This window comes from Amphiura filiformis, chromosome 3 (genome assembly GCF_039555335.1).
Source record: "Amphiura filiformis chromosome 3, Afil_fr2py, whole genome shotgun sequence".
Classification (NCBI taxonomy): Eukaryota; Metazoa; Echinodermata; class Ophiuroidea; order Amphilepidida; family Amphiuridae; genus Amphiura; species Amphiura filiformis.
Genome location: NC_092630.1, coordinates 66,550,627 through 66,569,297, shown reverse-complemented (window position 1 = coordinate 66,569,297; position 18,671 = coordinate 66,550,627). Strand labels below are relative to the sequence as shown.

At 42.8% G+C, this 18,671-nt stretch overlaps 1 protein-coding gene across 1 annotated transcript in view; it reads right to left on the bottom strand.

The window, feature by feature from the left end:
- Window positions 1-15,409, bottom strand: part of LOC140147448 (vascular endothelial growth factor receptor 1-like) — a 66,459-nt gene extending 51,050 nt beyond the window's left edge. The window contains exon 1 of the mRNA XM_072169225.1: window positions 14,678-15,409. Coding sequence (XP_072025326.1) covers window positions 14,678-14,822 — 145 coding nt within the window. The 5' untranslated portion in view covers window positions 14,823-15,409. The remainder of the gene's footprint in view (window positions 1-14,677) is intronic.
- Window positions 15,410-18,671: the final 3,262 nt, after the last annotated feature.

Sequence of the window (18,671 nt, the reverse complement as noted above, 5' to 3'; positions counted from 1 at the left end):
ATATTTAGTAATTTGACCTTAGATGACCCTTGGGTGACCCCGAAATGACCTTCCAAAAATTTGGCTCAAAATGTTGACTGTATCCACCAAGTTTCATGCCCATACGACAGTTTTTAGTAATTTGACCTCAAATGACCTTTGACCTCAGTATATGACCTTGAACCTCACCCAAAAAAAAGTATCCAGAGTTTTTGACCATGACCCACCTATCCTGAAAATCTGAAGTCAATCCGCCCATCCATGCCCGAGATACAGCATCCGGACGGAAGCACGGAAGCTCGGACATTGCAAAAACAGTATGCCTCGCGGTGGAGGCATAACAACGGTTCCTGCGTTTTACATGTATTCACAATTTCGGATTCTGACAAAACTACAGCACCTAAAGTCTTGATTTTTGCAGAGTATCTTTAAAGTACATTACAATCGTGTAAAAACCAGAATTTAAAAAACTTTTGAGGGCGTTCTCCTAAGCAAATGTTACAATATGGCTTTTAAGTGGCCATAGTTCACTCTACATGTACAGCATTTAGAACATGCCCAGGTGTACAGAGACCATGTGATGATTCTTTTTTGTGGCCACAGTGACTAGATACTGGTTACTAATTAGGATACAACAAAATCTAATGACTCAGATATCAGTTGACCAGGATGTGTGCACGTCTGTTTGCTAATTAATGTCCATCTTCTTTTAACCTATAATATAGTACAGATTTAGTATAGTACTCAATTATCATAACATGATCCATATGAAAGAGTTTCCTCTTTTTGGGCGAGAAATGCAGAGCATTTCTCGCCCTTTGCGCTGGGTTTTGACATACATATTGGTCACAGCGTTGCAGAAAATATTCGTGCTGTCTATATACTCGGGAAATTACCGGGGAAATTACAGAGGCGATAGTGTTCATGAAAATTTGTAATTATTACTTCATTTTGATATCTAATCAGTGCTATAATGTCATTTTAGGCAGCAATGTGTTTGTATTAAAAGAAATAATAAAACCTGTTGTTGTAGAACTAGAATTACTTGTATGCAAATCCGAAAGTTGCAACAGATTATTTTCATTTCTTTGTTTGTCAAGCATGATTGCCAGTTTTTACGTAACGTTGGGCTCAAGGTACCACTAGGGCGTAAACAGATTAATTTACCATGCCAACTGATAGTCGGTCACCAAATTAACTATTCACACACCGATTTTATTTGTCAACCTCACAGTCAATTAATTTATGTCAACATGCGGTCCTTTTTCGCCAGATAAGAGCTAGCTGTCTAATTCGGAGATCGTCTTTGTTTGCTAAAGATATTTAAGGGAACAAACCAAAATATCGATGACGTCCTATAAACGAATTCGTTTAGGGGGGAGGGGGTAAAAATACTCGATTACGTTTGTACAAAAACATCGGTCTGAAGAATGTGTCATTATTATTATTATGTCAAAACTTTTAACATTTCATTATTACGTTTCTGGTAGGGAGGGGGGGTCGGCTGAGAAACGAAACTAGTTACGTTTATAGGACGTCATCGATCTTTTGGTTTGTTCCCATACTGGGTACTAGCATTGGTTTGAATTACTTTGCGGAACTTTTTACGGTGAAAATATATACAAGACCTGATATTCGATTTGTAAGAAAACAAGAGAATGTTTGGCCGTTTCAACGAATGAAAACGAGTGAGAATTAGTCCCAAACAGAAATGTTTGGTAGACTCATAACCGGTGCGATCTTACCTTTCCGATGTTGATTAAGATACTTCTTGCATCGATCCCGAGATGCGGAAAAACCAATAGTCATTTTGTCCCACATAAATGAATAAATAACAAAACCCCCGATCCCCGGTGGACTCACCCAAAAGGTGACGTCACACCATCTGATAAATCCCTTATCCGACTTGGGATCCCCTACTCGGACCAAACTTGTAGGGGTGGCGGGGTCGGGATAATCAACATCGGAAAGGTAAGATCGCACCGGTTATGAGTCTACCAAACATTTCTGTTTGGGACTAGACTCAGTACACCGGTCGATCTTACCGTTCGATGTTGATTAAGATACTTCTTGCATCAACATCTGAAAGATCGATCTAGCAAGTAACCGACGGATGGAGAGACAAGATTGGTCAGCATCTGATCAGGAATCGGGAGCGGGTAACGATGGTTTTCGCGAGGTCAGAAAATATTTTCCCCAACGGTCGAGAAACAAAAAAGACCACGCGATCACAGACATAAACCTCCTTACTTAATAAGTTTGGTGGTTAAGAATAGCGACACTGGTTCTTACCATGCTGAGTATTCTGAATAGTCTGAAAACCTGGTACCCGTACACCACCGTATTATGATCGCCCGTCCCGGTAAACCTCCCGCCCGTCTCTGATTACTAACGTAAACGGAAGTATCGTAGAGAAGGGCGAAGGTGGCTTCCGGGACACCGCCTGCTAGATCTCCTCAAGGGACAACCGAATGGTATACCCAAGATGATGAGATAGCTCGTGTCGAGTGAGTCGTGGCGCGAAATCTTCGCGATCCCGGACCCCACCAACACCTGGACCAGCCATTGCGACAGCGGCTGGACCGAAAGGCTCTGTAAGGGTGATGAATGCGGTCGTGAGTCCTCGCAAGGCTTGTGTTCGGAAGAAATAGTGCTGCAGCGCCTTATCGGACACCCCAGCCTATCTTTGGCTTCAGCCGAACCTTGCCCAACCCTGGGGATTGGAGAGGGACGAATGTCGGTATGCACCGCGCCCGTTCAGAAGTCACGAGAACAGAGCGCCGAAACAGTGTCGCTCCAGTGTTTGTGAACACGGAAGCTAACCTCGAGACCGTGTGCAACTCAGCACCGCCGTCCGAAGCCAACGCCAAACCGGAAAGCCATCTTGAGAGTTACGTATTTAAGCCGCTTTTGACGGAAGGTCAAAAGGGTGACCCTTAAAGTAATCTAAGACTGTGTTGGGATCCCTTAGGAGGATCACTTTCCTTTTGGTAGACACTCGTTGAACATACGGTCGAGGCGGAGACTAATAAGGTAACCATCGGCTATGATAGTCGACCCGCCTCGAAACCTCGGTGAATGGAGAGGACAGCTGACTTATAGCTGGCCCCAGTGGCCCGCTGAAGTCTTGCTTGGAACTTTTCTGTCAGAAACTCCGGAACTAGCAGCACAGAGGCTCTAGCGGGAGAGCTATTTGTCTCATTGCACCAAGCGTAGTATGGAGCCAGACTCTGGCTATACGTACGGAGGGTAGACTTCCGTCTAGCCCCGGCGATGAGAAAAACAGCTTCTGATGAAAAGTATCCCTCCGCTGCGCGTTCCCTGGTAAGGGTCATGCAGCTAACTGCAGGTGCTCTAGTGATAGACTGGGTACCTCCGCTCCGGGCATCCGGAGTAGATCTGGTACTCGGGGAGTGCCAGCTGCCTTGCCGCTAGCAGAATGACAATGCAGTCTTCCCACCCGATCTTGGCCACCACCCTCGTGAGTAGTGAGATCGGAGGGACTGCATCAGCTGTCCTACCTCCCGTGTCTATGGACAGAGCGTCAACGGTGATGCTTGGGGGTACGCGACCCTTGAGCAGTACACCGGCAGTGGATGATTGCGATGAGATGCGAACAGATCTTTCGAGGGGTGGTACATCCCTTGAAGATCGTCTGAGCGACCTCGCGGAGCAAGGGACCATTCTGCTGGTCCCGACACCCTTCCTCGTGACAGATTGTGCGCGAGGATGCTGGTGACGCCAGCGATGTGTATCGCTCTCATCGTAATCTGCCTGAACTTGCACCACCCTATCAGGTGTCGTGCATGCAGGCTCAATCGTGGTGGCCCGGAGTCCCTTTGTCTGTTGGGGTAGGCTACCACGGTTGCGTTATCTGTCAGGACAACGGTATGTGATTCCACGATCACCTCCTCGTAAGCGAGGGAGGTTGATGTGAAACTCTGTCTCTATGACCCCCATAGGCCCGAGACGGAGTCTCCGTGGATGTGGACCCCCCAGCCCCGTTTTGACGCTATGGTCGTCACTGCGTGACATACCGGGGGAGCAGGAAACCTGACACCCTGGGTCAATTGGGCTGATGGGTCCACCACCAGAGTTCCTCTCGCGCGATCTCCGACAACGGAACCGCGAGGGATATTGGGTGACGACTGGGCCTGCAAGCAGGCTAGAAGGTGTAGTTGGGTAAGCCTAACGTAGAAACGGCAGTACAGTACGAGGTCTACCATACTGGCCATTAGGCCTACCACCTTCATCCATGCCACAGCGGGTTTTGCCCGAGACGCGGCCAAGAGTCAGGCACACCGCACCATGTTCGTCACCCGCTCGGGTGAGAGCACCGCGAACCCCTCCGTGAGGGTGATCTGGGCCCCTACAAATAGTGGTGTTCTGCGTCGGGACCACGCTGGACTTTTTGAGCTGATCAAAAATCCAGGGTCCCGCACCCTACGGACTATCAACCCCATGAGACCCGTAGTCTTCAGTGGAGTGCGTCCGTATATGAGCCAAACGTCCAGGTAGCAACTGATGTTGACACCCCTGTGCTTCAGGTACGCTGCCACCGCTCTGACCAAGAGTGTTAAACACCCTGGGAGAGATGGACGGCCGGATGGCCGGTATCAAAACTGGTAATTTTGATCCTGTACCTAGAAGCGCAGATGCCTCCGATCTTGAGAGGCGATTGGCATATGCAGATAGGCGCCCGAGAGATCTAGCGATGCTGTTCCCATGCCCCTGCTGGGGTAGGCTAGCACCGAGGCGAGCCTCCCCATTCTGAACCTCTTGGGCCTGAAGAACGTGTTCAACAGCCTGCGGTTCCGGATGGGGCTCCCGGCGCCGGTCGTCCTTGGAGCTAATGGCTCCAAGATCACCCGTAGAACGGGGGTAGACCGGGACAATCGCCCGCCGTGAGAAGCTGTGTGATCCCTGTCAGTAGTGCCCGACGCTGGGGGCCGTCTGACGGCACTACTGTGGACCTCTGAAATGTGCAGACGAATGTGGGGAGACTGGGTTGCCAGTCTGTAACCCCCACTCACCACTGACCATACCCAGGCGCTCAAAGAGATGGTTTCCCACCTCTGGGTGAAAGCCATAAGCAGTCGTCCACTGGGAGATCCCCTGTGGAAAAACCGCTGAGCCCCCAGGAATGCTCTGCCTAGCTTCCCTTGGAAGAGCGCTTGCTCTTCTTCGGGGCTTGCCAGCTGTTCCTGTGCTACCCTTGCGCCTCCCAGAAATGGGTGCTGCCGAGGTAGTGGGCTCGGGTACTGTTGGTGGTGCACGGCTTGCTGAAGTCGGAGCTCCTACCCATGGTAAGGGCAGTTTCCGACTTCTTCAGAGTGCTCCCGTTGGTAGCTTCCTTGCACGGTCCTCCACCGTAGCGCAGAAGAAAAAAAAAAAAAAAAAAAAAAAGGACCCTGCCTTTCCATCGCGTTGAGCGATTGGAGTGGCAGGCCCCTCCCCCCGGCGCTGAGTGGACACCCTATGGGCTAGGCCCATGGAGCTCTCGTTGAGGCTAGCTGTTAGCACCGCTAGTAGGCTCACCTCGCGGAAGAGTTCAGATGTTGTCTGCGCGTGATACGCTTGACGACATCTGGGTCCCTCTCGGATCCCCTCAGGTAGGTCCGTGGTCCTCCGCGTTACATCGCAGAGGAAGCGTGCAGCACGCGGCGCCATAGCTCTACTGAGCTCGACAGCCCCACGATATCTACCCGTGAGGTTTGCCGGGAATGAGAGTGCAGGCCCCCTGTGAGGAAGCAGCAGCTGAGCATCCTACTGAAAGGATCCCTGGTCCTCCTCCATGGACTCCCCCTTAGGGGGTGTCCGGAGGAAGATCAGTGCTGTTGCTCCCTCGCGGGGCAGCGGGGAAGGAGATTGTAGTGATGTCACTACCGGACTCAGCTTACTCCTTTCCCTCGCCCACAGTATCCGTATCATGCTCCGATGATGACGGTAACTGAGGACGGGCATCTGAAAGCGGGTAAGAAGGCATAACCACTGGGTGGCTCGCCGACTACCTGCCAGCAAAAGAGGGAGTACTCCCGCAAGACCCTGAGGTATCCGCCATGGCACCACTGGGTCCGCATGCTCTCGCAGCCGTCGTCCTAGCGCTAGCAGCACGGGGCCTACCCTGATCAAGATCTGGGTTAGCCCCATGCCGGCTGGCTTGGTCAACAGCTGATGTTGGTACTGCGTGGCCATCGCTAGGCGACACTTGCCACGGTGCTAGGCCGTGGAAGAAACACCCTGCGGCGGGTACCACGGGGCATACCCAGCCGGCAGCTGACCCTGAAAGGATCCGCCACCAGGGTAACCCCATGGTACTGCAGTACCAGCACCGCCTCCCCTTGTTGCCACAGAGACTGTGGCGACTAAAGCGGTGCTGCGGTACCGGTGCGGTATCAGCGTGGGTACCCGTGAGGGTTCCCAACTGTGGACCGCTGTACCCTCGCCACACCGCGCTCCCTGTTTGGGGGATCAAGCTGTGTGCTGGCGTGGTTCCGGCGCGGTACTAGCATGGGTACCCGTGAGGGTTCCCGGCTGTGTACCGCTGTATGCGTGGTTCACAGCAGAATCTACCGTATCGACTGGTATCCTCCTGCTGCAAAACCCGCTAGGGTTTTCGCTGGTGGTTACCGCCTGCTGCCTGCTACTTTGCTCCGACGTATAGTCAGTGCTTTCGCTGGCTGCTGAGCCTTTGGACGCGCTAGCCGTCCCCGAAGGAACCGCCTGCTTGTCCGGGGACCGGAGCCCCTTAAGCAGACCTGCCATGACCCATAGGGGCTGTCACAGCAGAATCCACCGTATCGACCTTACCAGTGCCCTTGGTAGATTTCTTCGTCTTATGGCGATGACGGAGCCTATCCCAATCGTCAAGCTGGAACTCGGAGAGTCCTAAGCAAAAGAAAGACATCTAGAAGATCGTGAGCACTCCCTGTGGGTGAAAACAGAGCGGGTGTGGGTCCCGCTCCGTCACCAGGGAAGGGCAAGCCCGACAGGGCCGAGGCGAAGCGAGGAGAAAAGGGAGGGGGCACTACCCCCCAACACGCCGACTCAAGCCCAGTAAGCAAACCTGAGCACGGAGGCTGGTCGCTAACGTTAGTGGTAAAGTAAGGACTGGCTAACTTTATTACTAAAATGTCAGACGGGTCCCTACCAATCCCCACCGTATGAATATCTGATTAACTCGTCTTATCGGACGGTAATGAAGACATAACGATAGAGTAATCACCCTAACATAGCAACAATAACCTACCGTACATGAAATACAATGTGTATGTACAAACATCTATTGTAACTTACAGGCTGCAATGGTTGTTTTACGTGGGAAACAAAATGAATGGCGCCAACGAGCGGCCATTTTGAATTGCTCGTGTGTCCCGTATACAAACGGAGGCACGATATGTAGCTAAGTTTTGGATCGTTTTTGTCACTTTTTCGCCAGAAAATGCCGTCAAAACTATCCTCAGTCGAACAATACCGGTTTGGTTTTACCTAAGGTGTGAAACTACAATCAGATATCTCGCGCTTTGGTCGAGAAATTGATACACAGTGCTATGAACAATCGATAGGCACGCCTGTGTCAGTCGGAGACCAAGGAGGATAAGGGACGATCAGATGGTGTGACGTCACCTTTTGGGTGAGTCCACCGGGGATCGGGGTTTTTGTTATTTATTCATTTATGTGGGACAAAATGACTATTGGTTTTTCCGCATCTCGGGATCGATGCAAGAAGTATCTTAATCAACATCGGAAACGGTAAGATCGACCGGTGTACTGAGTCTTCAAAAGTTATGGTTTGAAGGAAATATGACATTAAAAGTTATATGCCAGGCCTATAATTATTTCCACAGCATATCAACGAATAAAATCTATATGGTTTATAATCAGGCTTTCTTACATTTGCAGACCTCCTGGAGACCAGCACAGCATGAGATGCGAGTGTATTGATATTACATGATTAAAACATAGACCCTATTTCCAGGGTCTATGATTAAAACCTTTATGGACGTAAAAGTCAAAGTAACAATATCCTATATCCTGTATCGTTTTATGGATAAAAATGACTCAAAATGTCATTAATGAAATAATTGATTTCTTAAACATCAGTTTTGTTTTTGAACGGAAAAATCCGATTCAATTTCAGGGCCTATCTATGATATGGCCATAATTTATACATGTAGGCACATTGAACAATATACCACATGTGACATGTATTATAAATAGGTAGGTAAACAAATGAATTATTGTATAATTCTATCAATTATAACTGATAAAATGACTAAAGTGAATCCACCTTTTTTTATTTGATCATGTTGATTATTAAATAATTATTATGGCATTCAACAAAATGATTGAAGAGAAAACACACAATGCAGACTATAGAATTCATAGCTTCGCCGGAGTATCGGACTAACAACCAACACATTCAAAAAGTTTAAAAGTTAAGATTGGAGCATGGAAGTAAGAGACATTCTTACTTCCATGATTGGAGTGAGCAGTATTTATAATTTTATAATGTGTTAGAGTAAGTATACATTGCTAATTAATATAAAATTAATGTGCATGTATAAGGCAAGTAGGATGGCAGTTTTTAGCCAATTAGCTAAAAACTGCAGTGTATTTCTTAATATTAATAATGAGCTAAGGGTAGCCTAAAAGGCAGAAAAGCACAAAAAGACAGACAGTGTGGAGTAATGAATTAAAGAGTTGACAGGAAGTTATAGGAGTTAATGTTTGGTTTGCTTCTTCTGTGTGCATGTTCTCATCATTGATGGTTTGGTGGACTGTCATGAAACATGATGGATCCTAAAAAAGCGTGATACTGAAAATGCCTTCCGGCTTCCACCCAAACTAATTACAAGACCTCTTCTGCATTGAAGCTGGCTTTCCCTTTTAAAGGGAATTTTTATTGAGATCGCATGCAAACATTGAACATCTCATTTACATAATAATGAACTCATGTCTGTGAGCCCATTTTAATGGCCATTATCTTATTTACATAATGGTTTTGGATTCAATGTTTAATTGGCTTAGTCCTCTAAATATTTTACCGTAAAGTCCTATGGTGGAGGGCTTTTTTGTTGTGTAGTCCTACAAAGGTGGGGTGACTAAAAAGTAGCCTGCTGGTACATGTTTTACCGTACAGTCCTATGGTGTAGGTTTTTTTAAATTTTTTTGTCCTAATTTGATTGCTCTCCTTGGTCTCTTCGTCATTTAGATAACTTCCAACACCAACCTTCCTAGTTTAATTCTTTCAATCAAAATTTCACTCCTCTGCTAATGATGACAAGTGAAAATCGAAGTAATACTGCAATATGGAACTACACCTTTATCTTGACAGTTCATTGGCTCGCCCTATTCCTTTTAAAGGAATTTTTATTCTTTTTGCTGAACCATGAAATGGTATCAGCCTATATAAGTGTATCTTACTTACAGACTAAACCTTTTGGTCTAAAATGGACATATCTCAAATGCCACTAAGTATGATCCCCCAAGTGGTGTCAAATGAAAGAAAAAAGATAAAGAATATAATAAAAATATTTTCCCACCAGGGGGTGGCACTCATAATAAGCCCTGGGTCAATATTCATATGGGTCCTTTATTTCTCTCAAAATGCCAAGGTGGTATGTACCCCTGAGTGGTGTCAAATGAAAGAGAACAAAGTAAAGAATACAATAAAAATAATTGCCTCACCGGGGGTCGCACTCCTCATAAGACCCGGGTCAATATTCCTATTTTGGGTCCTTTTCATATCTCGAAATGCCAAGGCAAGAAAGTAAAGAATATATTAAAATAATTTTCCAGTCGGGGGTGACGCTCCTCAAAAGATCTGGGTCAATATTCATAATTGTGCGTCCTTTTCATATCTTGAAATGCTGAAAAGTATGACCCCCTGAGTAGTGTCAAATGAAAGAGAAAAAAGTACAGAGTATAATAAGAAAAATAATTTTGCCACCGGGGGTGACACTCCTTATAAGACTTGGGTCAATATTCCTATTTTAGGTCCTTTATAATATCCAAAGAAGGTATGGACCCCACAAATGTCAGGTGTGGATGCATATTTATAACTTATTGTAAGAATATTGTCTGGGGTAGGTGAGATGGGGGACACTTGTCCGTGGGGGAAGGGGGGGGGTGTCACTTGGGATATTATTTGGTGTGCTTGTCATAAAAAAAACATTGAAAAAGGGTCAAATTTTGACCCATGGGCATCGACAACAGCTTCAGGAAAGGATCCGATTTATCCATTAATTTCTTGCTAAAAAAGTAATAAACCAAAACAAGAAAATGAATCAATGTAGGTCCAGTGTATTCTCTTTCTCATAAGTGAGAAAATTGTCATTACACATTAAGCCATTTAGAGGTCCGTTTTAGTGTCTTGTGCCATTAATGGGGTAAAATTTATAATATCTTATGCCAATAAGAGGTGAAATTTGCTACCCCTGAATATGCCATTTAGGATCGAATTTTGAGATGCTGTGACAGCATGGGTACCACTTTAGTATGCGAGTGAACCCCCAGGACACTTGTGTGATTTTTTAAAGACATTGCTCTTTCAGACAAATTTCACACCCAATGTTCCCTTTGACTTTGTCAGTTCTTGTCAGTTGTCGCCCTACTGTTTTCCAATGACCCTTTTTTAATCGTTTCCATCTATATAAATAAAAGGAAGTCGCTAAATCTTGTCCAGAAGCAGGCTCCGAGACGATTTGACTTTCAGCTCTGATTTATTCGTACATTGATCGGGTACATATTGCCATTAAACCATCTGACGTTCATTTTTGCAAAACTATTTAATCACTATGGAAATAACAAAAAAAATGGTCAGTTGCTAGGCCGTTGAGGTCAATAACCTTATGGGTCAGATCATGACAGCAAACACGTCAAGTGGCGAGTCACGCACTCTGCGCGCACTACGGCATCATGGTTTCACGCGCTTTACGCGCATGGTATGGACGCACTTAATGTTGGCTTATACCGCGCGTAGGCCTGTGTACGTGACTGACTTCTTCTGTAACACAGTGGCGGATCCAGGAATTTGGGAAAGGTGGGCACACTCAAAGTTTTTTCCGCCACCTTCTTGAATGGCCACGGCACCATTGTGTCGCTACCGTGCAGGGGTTATGTCCCTCAGAATTGAAAACTTGGTCAAAGTAAACACCTTGAAGCCATTTCGGGGGATCATTGGGTGTAAGCTGATGCAAAAGGGGGTCATTGGGTGACAGATTTGCAAAAAAAGTCCACTTTTCAGAGGGAATGTTAACATGTAGCCAACAGGGACCGAATTAGTCGTTAACTGTGCAAAGGTAGGGGGTGGGTGAAAGTCCACATTTAAGGAATTCTGCGGCCCCAAATCCTGGCAAGATATAGGTTTAGCTATTAACAATACGGAATCGCTTAAAATGTTTTGCAGCAACTTTTAAACATGTTTCTTACATGTTTTATACTATTATAACCCGGAATTGAAACGTTTTCTAGCAACCTCTACTAACCTTAATGTTTTATGTTTGTTGGGATAAAGTTGAAATCAATCATTCTGTCACGAGCTGTTTCAAAAGTAATCTGAGGGATTGAGTGAGTAGGCCTACCAACATTATCACAGGTCTGGATAATTATGTTTATCAAGCTAACATGATCATTACTATACTGGATTAATAATTTACACCAAGACACCGTGATTATCATCCCGGTTATCATCACCGTTTACCATGTTTACTAACCACTCCCGTTTACTAACCGCTCCCGTTTACTCAACTAGCGGGGACCCGCGCGAAGCGCGGGTCTCCCGCTAGTTGCAAATAAATCATTGATGCAAGTTTACCTTAAAACTATAGTATCATTATAATATTATGTACCCTTAAAAATTGCCAGTGGCATAGCGTGGGTCATCACATTGGGGGGCACTGACCATGATTGGGGGGTACACCGGATCTGATTGGGGGAGCACAAGCCGTTTTTCCTATGGGATTATTTACAATTTCAGATCGATTGGGGGGCACGCGCCCCCTGTGCCGCTATGATGCTACGCCACTACCAATTGCAGCAGCAAGATGTTTTGTTCTTTCATGTTTGTTTGTTTGAATCTGTTTATGACATGCACACTAACAAGATTGCATTCACTCTTTTTTAAAAGCAGCCAATATGGTTAGGAAATTATATGTAGAGTGCGTTGATAGTGTAAAAAATTGCACTCACGCATGGACTCCACATACATGTACTACTCGCAGAGCTTTCACACATCCTTGTAAGTCGGTCAATAGGGTATATTGCTGATCCATTAATTATCCTTTTCTGGTGCATTGTGGGATAGAAAAGGGAGCAAATTAGCGATCGATTTGCCCCCTTTTCTATCCCACAATGCACCAGAAAAGGAAAATCAATGGATCATCAATATACCCTATGTTCCTAATTTAGGTCTTTTTCATATCTAGAAATCCCAAGAAGCTATAACCCCCCCCTCCCCTGTGATATACCACCAACAATATACTGTCGATGCCCCATGGTTCAGCTATGGTGTGGTAACCGCTTAGTCAAGCACCAAATCACATACAGTACATCCAGGCAGACTATATTGCCTCCCATATAGCTGGTGTACAATGTATGGTAAAAAGGCTGTAAATAAAATACACGTACATTAATTATTATCTTGTCAGTACTCATGGCACCAACTTAACCTACATTTCAAATTGGTCAAGCTACAGCTAGTCCTTTATTGAAGAAAATATTATACCTTTCCTTTAGCAAAATAATGTAATTAATGGAAAGGTGGATATACTGAATATTTTTAGAAAAATGATTTTTTTTTTATCAACATTTTCTCCAAAATTTGGTAACGTGCAGATTTTTTATTGTTTTTAGCAAAATTAGCAAATTTACCGTAATTTTGAATAGAAAAATAAGTTTGGGCGTTGGGCCTCCTTTTTCATCAAATTTTTGTATATTTCGAGGTGTGTTTTTCGGAATGCCAGTTGCACATCCCTACCCAATCCAAAATCAATATCCCCGTGGAGCATACGGTACGGTAATATATTTTTTAAATTTTACATAGTTGATCATTACAATAATGGATAAATAAACAATGATAACAAATAGACTTAACATAAATTGAACAAAAATAATTAAATACATACAAAATACGCATAAATAAAATCAAGTCATTTGACTCTGACTGGAAACAAATTTATGTTCAGATAATAAAATTAGTAGGCAGCCAGGTGGCAGGGTCCAGTCCTGGGGACAATATGTGACAAAATCTGGTCCAAGGGGCCAAAGGCGGCAAATTTGAAACTGAGATAAAGGTAAAAATGAAATATACACAAAGACCACAGATGGCAGTTGTCTTGTGCTTTCACCAGCAGGATCATCAGTTGATTGCCATCTGTCTTGAACCAAGTTGGTCCTGTGTCACAACCTGGGGTACCTTTGTGTTACTTAAATTACCCTCAATTTAAGACCTAATTGAATCTTCTAAGCGAAGGAATAATCAAGAGACAGTGTTTTGAAATCCCAACTGCACATCAAAATGTAACAAAACCACCTTTTTGGGTACCCCAGATATAATTTATATGACACAGGATCTATTATAATAGTCTTCAATTTTTTTCTCTTTCATTTGACACCACTCGGGTGGGTGTCATACCTTCTATTTGAATATTGACCCGGGTCTTTAATATGAGGAGTGTGGAAAATTATATTTTATTATATTCTTTACTTTGTTTAATTTGTCCTTTTGTTGTCTGTAAAGGGTAGTATTTCATGAAACATTGTTATGATTTTCATATATTTATGTGGGGTGCACCAATTGTCCCTTTGGGCTCGGTCGGTGGGCCTCTCATTTCATGTCTTATCACGATTTTAATGGTAGTGTTTTTCACCGATTTTTGGAGATTTTCAAATATTTTTGTTATTTTTCTTCTTTGCTCCCTTACTTTGTTTCTAAAATTGTTGTAATAAAAAGACATGTTAAGAAGTTCTTAGTTATCATAAATAAACACATTGAAAACACTCTCTTCAAGGCAGGTAGGGCTTTGGGGAAATAACAAAAATATTAGGGGCCAGGGCCTCCCCCATTTTTATGATGTGTTGACACACTTTGCAATTGCAATTTTACACAGAAATGAATAGTAAAAAACTAACATAATATAACAAATAATAAGGTCCCCCTCACCGATTTTCGAAAAAGTCCAGACGATATACATGTTATTTTTTTTACTTGGCCTTTTAGCAAAAACATCGGGGAAAAACATACTACCTACATGTCTATGTATGTATGTTATTGTCCAATCCAATTTGGAACATTTTCTGTAGGACCTACTGTTTGCTCAAGCCTTTGTAGAGCCTTTTATTTAAATGATTTACTAAAATATAGTTTCTATTAAAATAGTGTGGCTGTATGCCGACTATGTCCTGAGCGTCAGAGTCCAAAACATTTAATTTATATTTCCAAGGTCATTGCCAGTATATTACCACCTGTGTATTGTATGAAACATTTGACCCATAAAATAACCTTTGCTTCTAAGAATACCGACACTTTCTCCCACCATGCACAAACGTGCGTGAGAATATTTAGGCCCAGAATTTTAATTTAACATGCATTTTTTTCATGGGGAATTTAAGGGGAAAGGAGTGGCGAAGGTTTACACGATTGAACTGAGCTAGACCTAAACATGATTATGATGTTGTTAACAAACAACAAACTCACCAAACATAAGTAGCACAAAATGGAAAGCAGTGCCTAATTGTAGTCCACATTTCCACCAACATGTTCCACAGTGACAGGGGTCTTGTATTCCTTGTCCCTTTTGCCGACAACATAACCCATCTTGAGAATTGGAGGTGGTGAACATTTTAGACGAGAATTGGTGTAAATCATGAAACCCCTATCATCAGTACAGTACACATCTGTCCGGGGCATCGGTGTGGACTTTGAAATGATCTTACTTGTTTCTTCTGAATCTTCTCTGATCTCTTGTCAGGTTGTCCGTTCTTGGTATAAAATCCAAATGTTCGATGACATGAATGACAGACCCTCTGATATGTCATGACATTTACTTCAAAAATTGTCAAAAAAATTGTCATGTAGTAGGCCTATAAAAATACGGTTCAAACTTCGAGGTCCAGTGCCGTGGTGTGTTGAATGTGGCTCAATGCGATCACTGAGTTCCGGTACGTTGTTTCCTTCGTGTGTGTATCCCATGAAAGGCATAATCTACTTTTCAGGAAATGGTTTTTGGTAGAGGTCGCAATCACATCCTGATGAATGGTCGATGGTCCCTGTATGATTATACTGGTAAAATCTGCCGAGATATCAAACTGTGGATTCTTAGATATGTCTCAGGTACTTCGTAAGTTCGTGTGCATTTCTATCACGATGACGTCCCTTGCTTTAGTTTAAAATAGCACAGTGATAAAATAGTATTCAATTCCAAAATATTTTGAGAACAACGTCCAGCTACCGGAACAAGTCATCTTCTGGCTAGAAAATCGATAATTCAATATTTCAGTCTAAAGAAGTAGTCCTACAGTAAAAGCAATAATTGGCACTCATGTGAAGAAGAATAATTCAATAAATTATTATTTATTTCAATAATTATGAAGAATAGTCCAAGCTAGTCCATCCGTGGAAGTGCTATTCATAATCATAACTATACGGCCATTTCATAAACATTAAGGGCTGGGGTATGAACGTTTGGACAGTATTTATTTTGGGACACTAGAGCACATCAGACATATCGAATTGCATTCTGAATACGAAGAATGTCATTCTGATATCAAATATTTTTGATTTTTGAAATTCGCAATTTAATACACATTTTATGGCAAATCATTAAAAATTGATATTTTTGATATTTAACAGTACTTGAAGTAAACTTTATAAATCTGATGATTTATACTTAAAGTGTATGTAGGTGGGATGAAAAGCCGACGATCAATTGAAAATTTTGACCTTTCGTATTGAAGATATGGATTTTTTTCCCAAAACACCAAAAAAAATTATGTCTTTTGGGGGAAAAAATCCATATCTTCAATATGAAAGGTCAAAATTTTCAATTGACCGTCGGCTTTTCCTCCCTGCTACATACACTTTAAGAATATATCATTAGATTTATATAATTTACTTCGAGGACTGTTATAGGCCCTATATCAAAAATTTGAAAAATATCAAATTTTTATAATTTGTCATAAAATTTGTATTACATTGTGATTTTCAAAAAATGAAAATTATTTGATATCAGAAAGACATGCTTCGTATTCAGAATGCAATTCGATAGGTCTGAGGTGCTCTCATGTCCCACACAAAATACTGTCGAAACGCAATATACGCTCATTTTAGATCCCTTAACACCATGAAAGATAAATAGAGTAGTACTAGTAGTAGGCCTACTCCAAGACTTGAAAATCATTGGGTTTGCAAATCGCTGGCCTTTTGACGGGATAAAGCATCAAGTTTATATATTAACGGTTCGCCAAAAATCGCTTGCCCCCCCCCCCCCTCTCGGCCTCCAAAAATCACTTTCCCCCCTCCCCTCTCGGCCTGCCAAAAGATCCCCCCCTTGCACATGCCAAATTTTTGGGATCCCCAATCGGTCTATATACATGTTGCGAGCCCTGTTGCGAGCGCGGGCATATATATCAATATGTTGTTATTCGTACAGTAGGCCTAAAAGCCTAAAGTATAGTACTTTTTTTTACATTTGTTGGTAGTGTTGTTGTTGTTGTAGGTCCCTAGTACTAGTTGTTTTGAGGCAAACCCCCAAAATTACATAAATTTCCACAGTTCCACTTTTTGCGGCAATTTTGCGCAAAAGTTGTTGATTTTGCCCCACCCCGGAAATTAATTTCCCTCATGCCCCCCGAAGAAAAATTCTTGATGACGCGAGTCGCTATTGTTATTATTATTGTGGTTATTGTTGCCATGGTAACCATGGTGGTCATTGACCCTATGGTCATGGACAAAGGAGCCGTAACTCAGTTGCTCCAGCGCAGTGCGTAGGCCTACTGCAGGGGTAAAGGGGACCCTGTGAGAAAACTTTTCCCCATTTTCTCCTCCTCCCCCCCCACCCTTCTTAAAAAGTCCTGCCTACACGTCACATGACAATGATGTTACCGGGGAAATCACTATAGTGCATGAGTAGGCCTATTTTCTCTTTTTAGCTGAATGAGATGTGGGTTTTTTAAATGCTCATTCATTTTCTAAATTTTTTGCATAATCAGTAGGTTAAATTGTTTGCATGTTTGTTTGTGATCCGAAGGTCGACGGTTCGAATACGAGATTGCATATATTATAATATAGGCCTAGTTTTAATTTTAAAAATGTATGTCACTTTGCTGGCTCCTTCTGGCATGTTCTGGTATTAAATAATTCTGATTTTTTTTTTAAATTCGCGATACAAATTTAATGACAAATTATTAAAATTTGATATTGTTTAAAGTTTTGATATTTAACAGTCCTCGAAGTAAACTTTCTAAATCTAATGCTATGTACTTGAAGTGTATGTAGGCTGTCACAAGCCGACGGACGATCAATTGAAAATTTTGACATTTTATATTGAAGATTATACATTTTCCCCATAAAAGACCTGATTTTTGGGGGCATCATGCAGTTATTGTTAACTACATGTATGCACACAACACAGGGGCACTCACATAGGTAATTGACCCGTAGTGGCGCTGTGCTGTTGGTATATGAGATGAAGTACCGGTACCGTAAAATGGGGTAACTTTGGGCACTTTTCAGAGTTTTTAAACCACTGCTTCCAAACAAAACCAATTATATTTCTAATTAACTCTTTTTTTTAATGACATTAGGGTTCCCTTCTACACCTTGAAGTTGAAAAAGATTTTCTAATAATTTTGTAAGGGTGCCCTAGGGGTTAAAAATAGCCTGACCAAAGTTACCCCGCATTTGGGGCAACTTTGGTCAGAGAGGGCCTACATTCCATGAAGAAAAAAAATCAGAAAAATTGATCTTCGCTGTATATGGGCAAGTTGTTGTTTTTTGTGACATTTGACCCCTTGCAAAATTAATCAAGCACACATCCTTGCTCACAAATATCGATTTTTATTTTTCTGAAAAAAATGTAAAAAAATGCTCATTTTTGGTCAAAAATCCCGCTTTTTTCGTAAATTTCAAGGAAATTGGACATGAGCGACTATTATTTCTTCCAAACATATTTCTTAACAAATTGACACCAAATATGACTAAAAACAATATTGCTGTACGAAAATATGACCATTTAGAAAAATATAGGCCCTATTTGACCGACCAAAGTTACCCCGCTGACCGAAGTTACCCCATTTTACGGTAGTTAGCGTCATATTATATGATATATCAAAAAGTATAAAAGCTCTGATTTTAGTACTTGCTCTATGTTTCAATTCCTTATTCTTTTCAAAATATCTGAATTTTTAATCCGGTACAAGCTTTAATAACGGGGGAGCATGCATTTGTATGAGAAAGGAAATCTACCATCTCCCGCTTCGAAGCTAGAATCACCTCCCTTTTGAAGGAAATTTTTAAAGTTCAATCAATTATCTTGAAAGTCTCGTATACACAAACAAAGTAATGCCCCATATGGTCAGTGTGTACTCAATTCCATATAGTCGTAGTTATCTATAGCGTTCATTTGTATGCAGCAGAGGTAGCACCTGTTTCTGGGGTTAACATTGTCATTCACATAGGGCGAAGTTTCAAA